The sequence below is a fragment of the Nanorana parkeri genome, unplaced genomic scaffold (assembly GCF_000935625.1).
Source record: "Nanorana parkeri isolate BGI_ZX_2015 unplaced genomic scaffold, ASM93562v1 scaffold618, whole genome shotgun sequence".
NCBI classification, from domain to species: domain Eukaryota; kingdom Metazoa; phylum Chordata; class Amphibia; order Anura; family Dicroglossidae; genus Nanorana; species Nanorana parkeri.
The window spans coordinates 874,384-891,754 of NW_017306886.1; the positions used below are offsets into that span (position 1 = coordinate 874,384).

At 38.0% G+C, this 17,371-nt stretch overlaps 1 protein-coding gene across 1 annotated transcript in view; it reads right to left on the reverse strand.

Moving 5' to 3' along the window:
- LOC108792235 (RNA-binding motif, single-stranded-interacting protein 3-like) overlaps window positions 1-17,371 on the reverse strand; it is a 132,458-nt gene that overhangs the window by 89,476 nt on the left and 25,611 nt on the right. Inside the window, exons 3-4 of the mRNA XM_018562971.1 lie at window positions 9,877-10,034; window positions 102-181 (exon numbers count right to left, since the gene is read on the reverse strand). Coding sequence (XP_018418473.1) covers window positions 102-181; window positions 9,877-10,034 — 238 coding nt within the window. The remainder of the gene's footprint in view (window positions 1-101; window positions 182-9,876; window positions 10,035-17,371) is intronic.

Below are 17,371 nucleotides of genomic sequence, written 5' to 3' on the forward strand. Positions count from 1 at the left end.
CATTATTTGACAAAATGAAATAAAATGCCTTTTATTTCTCTTTTAGGAATTATTGCAGATGTATGTTATATTAATGCTAGAATGTTATGGTCCACACTAACCTGGTACACCTGGAGGTGTTTTCAAATACTTTCCATTGAAATGTTGTATTACCACTTCACATTTTTCAGTAGACTCCATTCTGTAATTAAAAAACACAAAATAAAAAAAGTGCTTTCATCAGCTCTATGCTTTATGTGATACCATAATAAAAAGTCGAAATGATCTATCTATCCATTACTTAAAGCAGAAAAAGTGTAATAAGGAACGGGCAAGGGAAATTTATATTGTTCTGTTTGTGATACAATTTGAAACATAAAACATAAGTATAACATGTGGTTCACAATAAGTATAAAAACCACAAAGTGTTATATAAAAAGACATTTTGATTTATATAATGATTATAGAGGTGTACAGATGTGTGTAGGGCAGATGAACACTATTGTAATTGTTGGTTGAGTGAGTTATCTTTTTCTGTTTTATTCTAGGGCTTTGTAAATGGGCACTTGCTGTGTGGCCATGCCTTGACTGCTGAAGGCTCAGTTTGAAGCAAACAGAGCAGAGTTGTATCAAGCTGCACAAGGGCAAGCACCCCACCATGTACAGTACTTGTCAGTTCTATAAGTTATTATGGCATCCTCTTCTCTTCTTAATCTAGTTGACTCTCCTTTTAACCATCACCTTTGAATTTGACAAGAAGTTGGCTTCATTGTGGAATTCCTTCTGATTCCCCATACCTTTATTACCTTGAAAGCCTAGAAGCATTATGCCATGTTCACATAGGTAATAGTCAATCAATTAATTATTTTACTAAAGGAATATTGAAGTTTCACCGTCCAAAATGAATAGGGTAAAGCTTAGAAAAATTAATAGGGTACAGCTTAGAAAAACTTTACTTACTAAAAATGTTTTTTTTTAGTTCAAATAAAGGAATTTTTTCTAAGCTGTTGTTTATTTATTTACATTTTATTTAACTCATTAGTGAATAAGTAGGGTACAAGTACCCCTTACTCATTCACAAGGGGGGTGGCATTTGGGTGCCCCCTTTATGAAAGTGGGTACTCAGATGCCCCCTGCCCACAGACCCCACAACCACCAGGTCAGGCATGGGGTCAGGCACCATCGGCACGGGGACAAGGTGCTTTTCCAAGGGGTCCCCCCTGGAAAAGCACCCTCCTAATGCTGAAGGCATGTGGCCTGCTATGGTGAAGTGAATGGAGGGGGGCTCGCTCGCCCCCCGCTTTTTCTGCCCTGCCAGGCTGCTGCCCTGATTAAGGGTCTGGTATGGGATTTTAGGAGGACCCATTTTTTTTAAACTTTTTTGGCATTGGGGTTCCCCCTTAAAATTACTACCAGACCTAAAGGTTCTGGTATAAATTGCCGGGGAACTGCACACTGTTTTGTTTTTTTTCTACATGGGGTCCCACTTATCATTGCTACCAGACCTTTTAGGTCTGGTATGAATTAGGGGGGACCCTACACTGTTTTTTTAAAATTATTATTATTTCTGTTAAAAGTTAAACACTTTTGTGTATTCTGTGACAGCTGTCAGATACATTTGGGATGGAATTGTACTCAAAGAAGCAGAAGGTGTTACTGAATAACACAGATCTCTCAGCTTCTTTCATTATTTACATTTTGTAACATTATTGTGTTACTTTGTTTTCATTTGAGATGCAAGTGCAGAAAAGCCAGCGTGCGGTAAATGACAGCTCTCCCTCTTGTTGTGTTTAGTTTCCGAATGAAATCCAGATGTATCCGAATTTCTTATCAAACATTCGGATTCGTTCAGATTAATTATTTCCGTCATTTGGAAATCCGGATGCATCCGAATGTCCGAATTTACAGACATTCATACAAATTTCAATTTGGAACAAAAAGAATTGCGCATGTCTATTGCAGTATAAAGCAGTACTTAAGACTTAAATTAACCCACCCTGATACGAGACTACTGCATCCATGACCAACATATAAAAATGTTGTACAGATGCCACACTAACAGTAAAGATATCTTTATTGTACAACAGGGGAAATAGTTTTGCTAGAGACTGTCTTTTGGCTGTACTATGACACTACAATCTTCAATGGTTACTTAATCAGTTGTGTTAAAAAAAAAGTCAGATGTCCATCAAGTTCAACCAAAAAACTACCATACATCCCTCAAACCCCTAAACCTGGAGTTGAAACCAAAGGAAACCTCAAACCAAAAGGTAAGCAATAAAGTATGGCACATGGCAAAAAAATATTTTCTGATCACCTAAGGCAATCAAATACTCTCTGGATAAAAATTCTACAATGGGATTTCTTATAAATACTAATAGTTATTTATAATTTTGCATTTGTGAAATACAGCCAGCCTTCTTGTGAAGCTGTATTTGCTAGAACCAGTTCAGTGGTAGAACATTCCACATTTTCAGTGCTTGCTCTAAAGTTCCCTTTCTATATGTAGAGGTTTTCCCTCTTTACCTGCAGGCACAAAGTATGTCCTTGTGTCTTTTAGTCTAAAGTGGATAACTTTGCACCAAGTTTACCATATAGAATATTTGTATATTTATACAAGATGATCATATCCCCCTTAATCTTCTGTTCACATGGATGAATACATTCAGTTTAGCTAATTGTTCCCTATAGTTGAGGTCCTCTATGCCCCTTATACATTTAGTTGTCCTTCTCAGAGTTACAAAGCACAGAGGAAGAAAAGAGGAAAATGGGGAAACTACTGTTCAACTTAAAATCAAATGGGACTTATTGAAAGATTGTTTTTTGAATACATCATGCCAGCTATGATAGCAAGTGAACGAACAATAAACTGCTACATCAGCTTCTAGTTGCCATCAAATACTGCATAACAGACCACATACTAGGTACAGCTCAAAGTACTGAGGGTACATTTATATAGAAAAACATGTCAAAGCATATATTCCACATCTGTAAAGGTGACAGGGATACATTTGACTAGAGTAAAGAAATAATTCAATAAAACCTCAGCTCCCTCAAGAAAAGTAACATGAGAAAAACTGTAAATAATATTTTACCAATGTTCTTGTTTTTCCTTTCTCCTATTACTTTGCTAAACCAATCTGCAAACCCCCTACAAGCTTCACACTGCAATTTTTCGTTTTGTTTTTAGAAATTCTACGCAAAGTGACTGTCTTGAACTACTCTTTGGAGACTGTCTCCAAAAGTCTAAGTGGAATGAAGATCTGCTTTTTGTAGCTGCAGGCATATGGTGTCAAACAGTGTTATGCTGCATCAAACAGTGGAGACAATTTCATTTTAATACACTGAGCGCATTTTAACAAGTAAAGGTAGTCCCAGAAAAGAATACCATATGGGAGCTGCCAAGAGTAAAAAAAATCCTTGATAAGCTCTGTCTTTTGAAGAGAGAAAAAAAAGAAAGAAATAGACCAGAGAGCCAAGAGTACAAAATTCACCTTTACTTGAAAAAGAATATTGGAAAGAAAGCGTCCATTTACTTTTTGTATTTCACAATAGTGATCTTAGTTCTTCTATTATTCTCCTGGTGGCTGTGAACTCATTTTGTCTGAAAATTCTGGGGTACAACCAATGTTCTACTATGTCCACTCTGATCAGTTCATTTTAAGTGAAGTAATAAAAACATAAGATTCACCATAAACATATACAAACTTTACGTTAAGAAGTTAAGGCAAAGCATAAGTAATTTCACAAATAATAAATATATTATCAAGAAGGATGGAAGTATAAATATAAGACTTTTTAATATTACTTATGGTTAGGGTTAGGGTTGCATAATACTAATCTTTTTACTTTGATGTTTGGAATAAAATAAAGTTTCCAGCAGAAAATTGTTAAATTTGTTATACTTTTTGCTACTTACTAACCAAAACAGTGGCTTAAAGAACAACTCTGGAATTTTTTTTATAAAATGTTCATCATCTGATAAAATGACAGCTCAGACAGCAATGCTCACCTATAATCTAGAGATTTCCCCCTTCCCATTAATTTTTGATCTGCCTTGGTGTTCTGACGCATAGCATCATTCAGTCAGAAAGACTTAGGACATACATAGTCCTTATGAGTTGTCAAGGATCAGGAAACAGGAGTGAGAGTCCAGGTCCAAATATCCATATTTATTTACAAACAGCTGATGATCACAAAGCACATTCTTCAACTCTGCATTGCCCGGGACTGAGAAAAAAAAACAGTCTGCACATAGAATGCCTCTTTTGCCTAACCACAGCACTTGGCACTCCTGCTATCTTTTGACTTTGTGTACAGGAGTAGATTAGTAAATGTACTCCTGTGACCCAAAACAGAAGTAAAACTAAAAAATGGTTTGGCTTTGTTTCTCTTTACATCTTTTAACCTCTCCTCCCCCAGTTTGCTGATTGGACAAGAAAAGATCTTCAGCACATCAATGAGATTACCCTTGTCTTGTCCCCTCATGTAAATATAAGCATGTCACAATTAACCTGCATTGGGAGGCTGACATTTTGGACATCCTGTAAATGCTAGTTCATAGTTGTCTATGTCCCCAGTACTTTTAATCCCTGGCCAAAAAGAAGTATACCCATAATGAACTCAGAAAAAAATTCCACAATAAAATAATTGCACAATTAGAAAAGGTACAAATGGTGGCATCACTGCACTTATCACCCCAGAAGGCCTATTCCATTTCTAAAAACTCAGCTGTCATTCTGGGCCACATTATATAATAAGAGAGACTTATTGCCTGATCCTGTGCTTTTAAAAGCTGTAATAGAAGCACCTGCTCTTTCTGCCTTTTAGGTTTTACTATGGTATTCCAAATATTATGCCTCCGTTGTGGAGCCCTTGAGAGCATTACTATGGGAGAAAATGGTTTTACCAACTCATCATGAGCAGTTCACCACTAGCATTATTTGATCCCTCTGTACCTACTAATATTAGTATAAATGCTTCAGACTTTGGTGTTAGTGTGGTCCCTAAGCTGGCTATACACTGGTAGATTTTTGTAAGAATGTTCATATGAAAAAACATTTGATAATGTCATCAGAAACTTAAAATAAATGGAGTTTCTTGAATGGATAACCATATTCACTATTACATTTCTTACACACAAACATTGCCATTCCTTTAATTTCTTTCTTCACTACGGTCAAAAATGATCATTGAGTTGACCCCGTTGACTATTAGAAAAAAAAAAATTTTGTTTTAATGAAATTTTACTGGTGCATGGCTCACTTTACACTATGCTATGCAGACCAGGTAGAGAAAACTATCGATGTTGCATCCAAAATCTTTACAGATGCAGATAAAAAGTAGTCTACTGCAGAAAAAGAAGCTTTAGCATGTGTTTGGGCAGCAGAAAAATGGAAAATATATCAGTGGGATTGAAAGTTTGCCTGACAGATCGACCATATTACTTTAACTACACTGCTTACCACAAAGGGACAAGGGTGAGCATGAATGCGAATAGCTCAAGATTCGGCTTGGGAGAATCTTGTTGTTGATATTGTATGTTCTTTCACAGAGGTCTCCGTGGACTGCCAATTTGCTATAATATTAATGGATTTTACAGTAAATGACCAAAAATAGCATTTGTCTCAAATATAACATTTTCTACAGTAATTATCATTTCTCTGCACTGTCTTCAGTAGGGGAGGTAACTCAAAGGAACTAGCGTTTGACAAAGGACCACAATTTGTTTTATTGTTTGTGTATTTGTTTAAATCCTTCCTGAGATAAAAGAAATCTGTGCATAGAAATTTTACAATTTATTACCCCTAAGCAAATGGAGAGTTTAAGAGATTCAACAGAAGCCTTTAAAGGCTAGAGGGCCCACTCCTGCCCCTTTTCCAACTGTGTTCCAAGTAAAGAAATACAATGACTTCATGGCAAAATGGTGGAACCCAAGTTTATTGGGAATACTGCAGATCACGACATATTGCTCAATGCCAAATAATAACTGAGGATGCCTTCAGTTAAGCCCTTGCAAACTCCGCTGAGGCCCAGATGCGCTCCGTTCCAGAGGCCTCATAACATGTTCTTGGGCCCCATCCTACAGGCTAGACCCCCATGGGCCCCATCCTACAGGCTAGCCCCCTACCCTATAAAAAAGACTACCATTTCTCTAGCTGGTCCTGTAGTCTGTTGTTGAAATTTTCCAAGCCCAAATCAGAGAGGTGAATACCATTCCCTCTGTAGAGACTTAACGTTTATTCTGAATCATCCCATGTTCAACTATGTAAGCCCCCAGTCTTCACACAGATTGACATATTGCTCAATTCACTTTCTTCCTAGATGAGACATGCCATTTTCCTCCTGTGTGATTTGAATGAATAGGAGGCTGTCCCTGCTACTTATACTTTTGTGTGCATGCCTCGCCTCCTTTTCTCCTGAGCTAGGCAGCCTTCCAATTGCCAACCAACCTTTTTCTGCCTCAAGCCCTTTTTCTGCTCTGAAAATATGTACCTCCTCCTGCTTGCTCCTAGCTGCCACCTATGGCAGCTAGGAGTCATATGGAATGCTGGAAACATATGGAATGCTGATTATCTTACACCTGTTAGCCAATACTTTTCTGATAACAACCAGACTGGAGACCAGGAACCTTAACTGCCTAGACATATTCAAATAAGAAAGCCTCCTATGTGGGATTATGTGATGTCATTAAATTACAATTTACTGTTATGTAACTGTTTTGTGATATAATACTTTATATTGTTCATGTTTATATTTTTAAATATTAAGGAAAAAGACTCTTTCATACTATGAGGGCAAAATTTTCTACCTCTGGCCTGTAGATGTCACTATTTATAGTTGTTATATGTCTGAACTTGGATGAATATGGATGAAGTGCCTACACTTGTATTGTTAGTTTCATAAGACCAAATAAATGCTTCGAATTATATTATTAAATTTACACATAAGTGTGCCATTGTCCACATCTTTCAAAATCCCCACCCCCCCTACACACACCTAGGTGCCTACTTACCTCTTCCCAACGGCAGTGGCCTCTTCCTCTGTTTACAGCTTTCCAACTGAAATCTTGTCCCACACTAAACATGCCTGCATCTATTGATTTGAATGGGACCATACTTCTATATGGTTATTGCCCACATTTAAGTTTATGGGGAGTTCATGCACAGGTGCAAGCCACACCTAGAAAAATTTGAAGCAGAAGGCTGTAAACTCTGGTGGAGGCTACATTCTTCTAGTCAGGTATATTACCCCAAAAGTATCATAAATAAAACTTCACACAAATCTTTTCTCTTTAATTTTTTAGAACCTGTTTCAGGTTCTCTTTCTGTGTTATCATTTGAAACATTCTCTCTCACTTTTTGTGTGGATGACCATTGTCACCGAGAGGAAACCTTAAAGTGACGTTAAAGGATAAGTTTTCTTTCCCTCCCCCCAATGTTAATGTAAGCACTTACCTTAAATTATGTCTCTTAATCTGATCTTCTTCTTCTTTCCTGTCATATTCAGCCTGCTCTACAGCGATGGTGCGGGTCTCAGATCCAGCGATTACTCCTCTGTGCTTGCTGGCACTTCCTGTCCCACGGTGTCTGCATGCGGGTGCACGCCGTCCATAGACTTACCTTGTGTCTCTCCTCGTCTCCTGGCCGAAAATCTGAACTGTGCATGCGCCCGCCCCAAGATCCTTTGCGGCCGCCTGAGATTTTTCAGCTTTTCGAACAGAAGCATGCGGAGAAGACACAGGTAAGTTTAAACCGCTTTTAAAGCGGTTTAAAAAAAACAAAAATGTTTTGCATATATCTACTCCTTGCTAGCAGTAGATATATGTAACAAAAACAGAGGTTTTAGTTATACTTTAAGTTTTACAACTTTCACTGTAACAGAAGAAGAGGGAAATCTTCAAAAGGGTGTTTATATCCCAATAGCACTGTAAAAGGTGAGATTTCCTCTCACCACCTTTTGTGTATGAAAGTTAGGAGAAATCTCATCTAGTAAGGATGCAGAATCAATAAAAACTCAACAGATGTTCTACCTGTTTCCAACTCTAACCAAAACTAAAGTAACAAAATTGGGGCAGATTTTCCACTTTAACAGTTTCATTTAAAAGTCATTAATAATTTTTTGAAAAATATTTGGGAAGGGTCTGTTTTTTTCCCTGGTTGGTGGCACATTATTTACTTGTATTTCTATAAGTCATATCAACAAAGTCATATCAGGCAATTACAGCTGTATATTAAACAAGTTCTTGACTTGCTTCTGCTATACTTTTTTCTTAATTCAGAACTGAATGTACATTACAACTCTGCACATAGAGCTTTCAAGCACAGCAAGACATTCCTTTATTGGAGCTATTATTGCTAGTTCTGCCTCATGACTTTATGCTAGAGATGCTACAAATGCCTTATCCCGTCGCATACAGAAACCTAAGGTTTCCAGCAAGGTTTATTTCTGAATCTGTAATTGTGTCTTAAATTAAATACTTGGTTAATCTAGAATGTTTTGCAGATAAAACATGTGTTTTTATATTTGACTAAAAAATATAATAAATTAGCAATTTTTTAAAGGAGTAGTACACTAAAAAATGGCAGGTTTCTTTTTTATTCTGATGTGATGTTGCAATCGCTGATTTATTTTTGTCTAATTACAGTGGTCTTCCCTGAGATAAGGCAGTGTCACTGTTGTCTACTGGGAGCAAGCCACACCTTCCTTCTGCATATGTCTGAAGGAAACTTCTCATAACAAAAATTAGAACTGTAAGATAACACAGTGTGGCACTATAATTCTACTTTCTTTGTCACAGGATCCCATGCTAAGGTACTATTGTAAGGCCATTGGTGTGCGAGAGTGGCCTAGACATACTCACTGAGCTTCACTAATCTGATACAATTAATAGATATGGAAATGTAAGTACTTATATCCGCTGACTCACATCTACACCCTTTGTTCTATTGCTCTTGTGGTAAGTTTCCTTGTGCAACTAAAATGTTCTTGTTTATGTATCAAGCAGAGGTAAAACATTTCTGAAGATGTATATGGCTATCTGCATTTGCTGCCACTTGTTGATTCAACCCAACAAACAATTACAAGCAAACCTAAAGTGTAACTAATGTCATACATTTTTTTCTGTTTTGGATAGGGTAGGGAAGGGTTAAAATGAAATCTCTCCTAAAGGGACATTAAACTCAGGAGTTAAATCTTAAAAAAGCATTAAAGTACCTTATTTATTAACAATAATGTATCTTATTTGTGTATCACTCAGCTGTAGATCCCCAAATAATCTCTGAATTCATGCTGACACTGTCCTTCCAGTGGGTGACGTTTGTTCCCCATGGTCCCTATGTGTGTTGTAAAGTACCCACTGCTTCAAGCTCACTCCCGTGATAGACTGTAATTTCAATAAAAATTAGTACACTAAATGTGAGATTGTAGTCCATCATGAGAGCGAGCTTGGAGTGGTGACTACTTTACAACACCCAGGGACCATGGAGAACAAAAGTAGCTACCCTCCAGAAAGAAGGGAATTGTCACAAATAAGATACACAAATAAGCTACATAAGGTAAGGTACTTGAATGCATATTTAGGATTTACCTTCTAAGTTTAGTGTCACTTTAAAGAGTTGTTACCACACCAAACACCCCATTAAAGACATCTCATTGATTCCTATTTTAGTGACAGTTTCTCCAGTTCCTGTGACAATCGTCACCAGGGAAAATGCATAGAGTGAATCTCCCCAGCAAGGACACAGCAATAAGAACTTAATAGGTCTGCTAACCCTTTCCTACTCTATATAAAACAAATGTAAAACAAGTTTTGGCGTAAGATATTTCAAAAAAAATTTAAAATGTCAACGTTTTCCACAGAACACACAATATTGAAAGTACAAAGTAGGAACATACCTTGCAAACCCAACTCCTCTGCTCACTCCACTGGCATCTCGTAATATTCTAGTAGAGATAACATGTCCAAATGGCTTCAACATGTTTTCTAGTTCCTGTTCATCCATTGAAATTGGCAAGTTTGAGATGTATAGGTTTGTTGGGTCTTGTTCTTGTTGCTGTAAAGAAAGAATTAATCAGTTGTTAAAAAGTGAATTCAACTAATTTTTATACAATATGTTATTGTTGGGTATTATTAAATTATAATAATAATATTAGTTTAAAAAAAAGACAAATTAAATAATGCAGATACAGCTGTTCCAAAGTTTGCTGAAAAAAAATTTTGACAAGCATTTAACACTGATTAACCCCTTAATGACAAAGGTAAAACAAACCTTAAAGCTAGCCTCCATGAAAAGTTAATGTTGTCTAAATACAAGATGTGTTTTCTTACTTAAATCTCAGTGTACTTTGTGGATTTCTTCTGGATCAGTGTTTGTTTCTAGAATTTAGCTTTAAAGTCTGAATCCAGTTGTGCAACTTTGGCATGTGTTAGTAAAGCATATCTTTGCATCTATTTTCTGTTTCCAGATGTACTTCTTTTTTATTAGAGCAAGTTGGGTCTTCATTCGGTGGTAACTGTTAATGGATATTGTCTGTTTTTTTTTATTCTTATCAAAGGAAAACTGGCCCAAAATTATAATTCTCTTTAATTTTAACTGTATATTGTATTTTAACTGTATATTTTTTTTACCATGACCCACCACTAAAACCCCCCAAAATAAATTATTCTGTTCCTGATGTGCAAGGGCATACCACATATGAGTGCATTACTTGTTGTTTGTACCTGTAGTAGAGCCCCAAAGACAATACTGTGCATTTTGCCTTCAGCAAGGGCAACTCATCTAAAACTAATTATCAGGTATGCTACATACAGTAAAGACACATTGCAAACTAACAGGGTAATGCATATAAAACCTTTTTTTATCCTAGCCAAAAACACATAGACATTGACACTAAGGGCTCATGCACACATGCATACATTACTCTACGCTCAGATCTACATTCAGAGATATTCGGCTATTTGCTATTGAACTGCCAGATGTTGGATCGGATTTGTTCTTCACTTGAGCTCAACCAAAAATGGCTGATTTTATCCAATGTACGGCTACAATCAGCCATACAGGGCTGAAATTAATAGCTGAACAGTTTTCGGCTCACTTTACTTCAGCTCGGTTTTTCACTCGTCTGCCTTCGGCAGCTTAGTGAATAACCCCCTTAATGTTCAATCACAGTTCAAGGTGTATGGCCAATGGTAACATCGTATTTTTAGTGTATTAAACAAAAAAGGCACATACCATCTGGAAAACAAACTGTCTGTATATATAAAGTGGACTAGAACTCAAAAATTCTAAATTTACAATGTTAAAGGGAACATTTAGAAATGGCAATTGTGCCTAAGCCTAAAAAATATACATTTTGTCTTGAAGACCTCCTGAAAAATAGCCTTCCTGGTATGTGGGGGTGCTAGGTACTTCTGTGTCTACAAACCTATAGGGGTTGATTTATTATAGGCAAATCGGCTGTTTATTTCACAAGAGAACTTGAACTTTGCAGGGGAATTTTCACTTAGTTGAGCGAATGAGGTGAAACTCTGCTAACTTTCATCGCCCAATCATGTGAAAACAAAACTATATATTTTTTTTCATTTTCCCAGCAATTAATTGGGTATTTCTTTGCAACGTGAATTTTCACCACAATCTCTAAGTCAAGGAAACATTCCGTTGCAAACTGAAAATTCCCTTGCAACGTGTACAGCTTTAGTAAATCAACACCATAGTTGTACATTTAAACATGAGATCTAAGTCACTACTGCCTTTGACTGTTACTCTCAGGAAATTTGGGGTGAGGGTGTCACTTCTTTTCTACTCACTGTTCTCCTTGCTGGAGGCAAAACCTTACCTCTACCAAAATGGCCACCTCCATACAGAGTCACAGTGCAAAACAAGGTATGGTAAGTCAATAATGGGGAACCGATCAGCTACTGGAAGACCACAGGAAATACTGCTGACCAGTCCTTCGTGCTCTGCTTGCCTTTTTTTGCACACAGCTTCCAGAGTTCAGTTTCTTTTTAAAGATTCTTTCATATTATATTACACCTCACTCATTTTTGGCTTTCATTTTACTTTAATTACTAGACTGAAGAAAACACCAATATTTACATTCTCACAAGAATAGAAATATAGGGCAGACTGCAAGATTGAACAATAAATACAGTGGAATCCTATTCTGGAAATCCAACAGGGATACAGGTTTAGTGCTATTTTGCACAAGCTCAAACTTTGTTTATGAACACAGGTTCCTGGCTTGATTCACACTCTAGCTATAGAAAACAACTACTCCTTAGAGGCACATCATTTTTTCAAAGTGTCTGCATTACTTGAAGCACTGATGCAACTTAAACAAGATCTACTGAAACCATTAGCCTCAGGGTGCATTCAACAGGATTAGTATTACATTGATTGAATACAACAGAGTAACAAATATTAACAATGGAAGTTATGTCGCCTACCTCATACTGTTAAACAATTGACTTCTGGGCAATTAAATTACTTGTGGGACAGATGAGTTTTAAAAATTATGCTGTGTACACTTAATAGCTGAATTACTTATTTTTTTGCTATAATGTGCACATTTAATTATATTCATGCAAAGACAAAATGAGCGCAGTCAGTCTTTTGCACAGGGCTGATGTTAGTTTTTATTGGGAAAAATGCCAACTATATAGGGGTGTTTCTATTATTGATTTTTCATTGGGGGGGTGATTGCTATAATTGAATAGTCATTTGAGCCAAGCTGTCAGAAGCTCTGTCTGACTCACTGACGTCACTGGTTGACAGGTGTTCTGCGGGATGCCAGCCAGAGCATCCCACAGAGCTCCTGGCAAACAGTAAGGTTAGTGAGCTGAGTGGAAAGTCAGACAGAGCATCACAGGTTGCTAAGAGCTCATTATGTATGTGGTGCAGTGTAAGAGATCCCAAGTTAGGGGTCCTACAGTAAGAGGCTTATAGAGAACTGTGGTACAAACTGTAGAGGCACAGTGTAATGTGCAGGAACCCATAGTAGCCAATAAGCTTTCAGCTTTTACCTGGGTGAATTCAATAAAGTGAAATCTAATAAGGTTGTAAATTTGTTGTAACTAAAGTTTAATTTTCTATTATATTATACTGTTTTGCACAGATCATTTGTGATGTGACTTCCATCTAATACCAAGGTCAACAGTAAACAAAAATGATTAATCCCTGAGATTGTAAATATGTCACACTCTGGGCACTCTGCTGTGTAATCTCTAGCAGTTTTCTCAAACCTGCACAGATTAAAGTGTAACTGAAGCCAAAAAAATGTTTTCATGTTGGATAGGGTGGAGAGGGATTGAAACAGCTTTCAGGTTTTTATTGCTGTATGTGTCCCCGTTATGGAGATTCACCCCCTTTATTTGTCCTGGTGCAATAGATGAGAATTCTTCTGATGGGGACATTAGTTCAGGGATTTCCCTTTCTTTGGGAAATTTCCCCTCACTTTCTGTTGTGGCCATCAGACAGTAAGTGAAGGTATATGTCCCCAATGGCAAACAGGTGGCAAAAAGTCCCTCACTCTATTAAAAACTAAAAAAAGGTTTGGGCTTTACCTTGAGTCTTAGGGGGTTATTCACAAAGAAAGCTGCTGATGGCAGCCGAGTGAATAACCCAGCCGAAGTGAAGTGAGCCGAACTACTTTCGGCTATTCACTGCTGGCTTGTATGGCTGATTCCAGGCGTACATCAGCCGAACATGCTGAGCCGAAGTGCAGAAGGAGTTCGACTCAGCCTATTCAACATCTGGATCGGATGAGCCGAAGGTCCGGCAGCTCACTCGCTGTCGTTCGCCAGAATTAATAATATATTATCTGTAAAAAGCTCTATTATCAGCACTTTATTCCACTGACAAGTGCTTGCCAACTAGTTCCAAAGTACATAATAAAGGATTTTTTTTGGTAAAACATCATATGGCTTTAACTATTCCAAAACAAGGTCATATATCAGTAATTCATTACTTGGGGAAAAATGGTGTTGATTGCATTGACTACCAAAGCCATAGGCAAATAGGCTGTTCACATTGCAAGGGTATTTTAATTTAGCAAAGGAATTTTCCCTTAGCTTAGTGAATGAGGTAAATATTCACTTTCAAAAAATATCAAATCACATCCAAGGAAAATTAAAAAAAAGTAGTTTTGCTTGCACATGATTGGATGATGGAAGTCAGCAGAGCTTCACCTCATTCACTAAGATAAGGCACAATTCCCCTGCAAAGTGAAACTTCCCTTGGAAATTCACCAGCTTACTTGCCTTTAGTGACTCAACCCCATTGTATAACAATAGAATAATTGCACCCCATTAAATATAACATGTTGAAGCCACAAAATCACTTACTTACATACATTTATTGTATGCCAATGTACACAGCTGTGATGAGTAGGATGTAAGAATTTACTAAGAAGCTGGGAGTCCATAAAAGGATGACCTCCAGACATTTGCTACTTTTGTTCTCTTGCTAGTAAGCCATACAGCTACCAATTGAAAAATGTAAGAAATGTAAACTGTGACAGCTGTGATTACTGATAGGAAGTCGCAGCTTTACATACTTTAGTTTTTTTTTTTACCATGTTTACTTTAATTGAAGAGTGATATGCTTTAAGATGAAAAATAATGAAAAATATATTTGGATTATGTACAGATAACCAGTACAAATCGAAAAAAATTAACTCAAATGCATTTATTATTATAATATTTGTGTATAAGACCTACATCTTTAGAACTGTATTACCTGTGTTTAAAATTATATTAACGTCAAAAGGTGTTTAAGCTATTTCAGATGCTGATGAAATCACTTAAAATGGATCCTGCTCCTTGATTTTTAATAGTTGTAGTTTCCTGCAAAATCAGCCGCTACCTTGAGCACTGGCCCTGATTTCCTGTTTTAGGGTGGCTCCTTTCCTTTGCAGGGATCTAGGGGAGCTACCCTTGTGGGTGCTAGTAAGCTGTGCGTGTCTCTATAATTACAGGCACAGCAAAGCAAGCCACTCCTCTGCTCTTTGCTCTCTTCTCCTCTCTTCTCCCTTCTCGAATCTGGTACATAGACAGCATCTGAAGACTGTGCTGTCCATTGTGATCTTGTACTGGACAGAAAATTCAGGGAAGCTGAGTTGAAAGAGTTGGAGCCAGCTGATTGGAACCATGATGACTGTTAGGGCTTGGGCAAAAATGTAAAGAAATACTTTGCTGGAAAATCTTTATTTGTTTGTTATGGATTCATTATTAAACAAAAAAGCTTGAGAGTTTAATACTGTTTTAACATTTTTTATGCATGTCCTTTACATTTAAAAGCCTTCCTTGGTGCAGAAATTAAAAAACTCTGAGATAACTGCTAGTGATCCCCATCTTCGGACGAGATTCCAGTCAGTCAGCAGTCCCAGGAGACTCAGTTCCGCAACATGGGAAGCCTTTTCGTGAGCTAATTCTTATAAGTGTATTTGAAGCGAAAACGTGTTCAACAGAGTAGGAAATAGGTAAAACCACTGCCAGGTTTTGGGGTTGGGGGGTTGCTGTCTGTGTCCTATAAGCAAGATTTCCTTCACTTCCTGTCCTGTAATTATATCAGGAAATAAGGGGAAATCACAATAAAAGAGGGAGAAATTCCCTCTTAGGCTAAGTGTGGTGACTGCCATTTGTCAGCACTGCATCAAACCAGTTACTTCAAGGGCACAATTGTTTTCTATGTACCTCATTTATGATGATGGTGTGATGTGTATGCAGTGCGGAAAAAAAAGAGATGCTATATTTTTATGCAGAACACTAGAAACCACTGGAGACCGCTACAGCACAGTACCCTGTGCTGCTGTGTGGAGACCTAAATAGAGTGTACACTTCAAATAACATTTTTAAACATTTAAACAATGCATGCTCTGAAACTGCATATCATGTTCTCCCCAACCATCCCTTACTAACCAGCTAAACTTACAGCTCCCCCCACACTAAAATTGAGCATTTTTTGTATGTGGGCAGTGTGAAAGGGCTTTTAGACAGCTGTCACCAAAACAGGTGTCCCCATTTGAATATTTCCACACTATTTCTGTTCTAGGTGACAACTCAAAAGTTTGGATTTTCCCTAACTTTCAATCTATGGGGTCTATTCACCAAGCTGCCGAGGGCAGCCGAGTGAATGACCGATCAGAAGTGAAGTGAGCCGAACACTGTTCGGCTATTCACTTCAGGCTGGTACGGCTGAAATCAGCCGTACATCGGCTTGCTTCGTGTGGCTTCGGATCAGCCGAACATGCTCAGCATGTTCGGCCGACCCGAAGTGCAGAAGGAGTTCGACTCAGCCGATCCAACATCTGGATCGGCTGAGCCGAACCTCCGGCAGGCTTCACACTGCTGTTCGGGCTATTCTGAAAGATCCCGAACAGCAGTGAGAGAATAGCCGAATGCCGCCGAGCGGCATTTGGCTCGGCTGTTCTGCTCGGTCCCTCAGAGGCACCGAGCAGAACAGAAAAAGAGTGAAAAAAGTATAAAAAAGTAAATAGAAAACGATTGTGCGGAGCTAGCAGTGACAGCTAGCTCCGCCCAATAGTTTCCTATTGTCCGGCGGCTCTGCTGCTGTAAAAAAAAAACGGAAAAAAAAAATTCTCTCGGGCGCTCTGGGAGTCTCCCGCTCCCTGGCCGCCCAGGAGAGAAACAGTGCTGTGTCTTTTTTTCTAAATAGACCCATATGTCTTGATTTAAAATCACTGAATATCACTGACCCATCTCAACTCATTAGGCACAGGAAGGTAGAAGCTCCCACTGGTTCATTGGAACATAGCTTGTTTCTTAATTCAGACCTGCTCAGCTAGGACTTGCTGAGGAGGAATGGTAGTCATAAACATCCCTCTTTTTTTAGATTGTTTCACACATATGCAACTGTTAAAGCCAGCGGTCTCCATTAGCAGGAAGAGCTTTTTCCCAGCCAGAACTGTACTGTCCAAAGCTTGTCAACTGCTAAAGGGTTTGAAGTCAACAGATTACAGGCTGCACATGCACCAATTCATAGGAGAAGCAGAGAATATATCATACAGCAACAACTGTCAGCAGACAATTAGGGATACGTAATTTGTCTAGGTGACACAGCACAAAAAAAACAAGTATTGATAGTGTCTAACTGTTATAAATAGCATACACAAGGGTTCATATATGGAGAAAAGAGGAAAGAAAGGGAGAAGAAAAAGTAAAAGGGAGAAGGGCATAGCAAGAGCAGAAAAGCAGCTCACATGGAAATATAAGAGGAACATGGAGAAAAGGGAAAGAATAAAGAACAAAGAACCACCCTTTGCAGGAGGAGTGACATCCCAAATAAAGGCATCTGCATCCAGAATGTGAAGTGTAAGCATATGGACAGTCTCGGCATCCTGATCGTTGTACCAAAATACTACCTACAAAGGG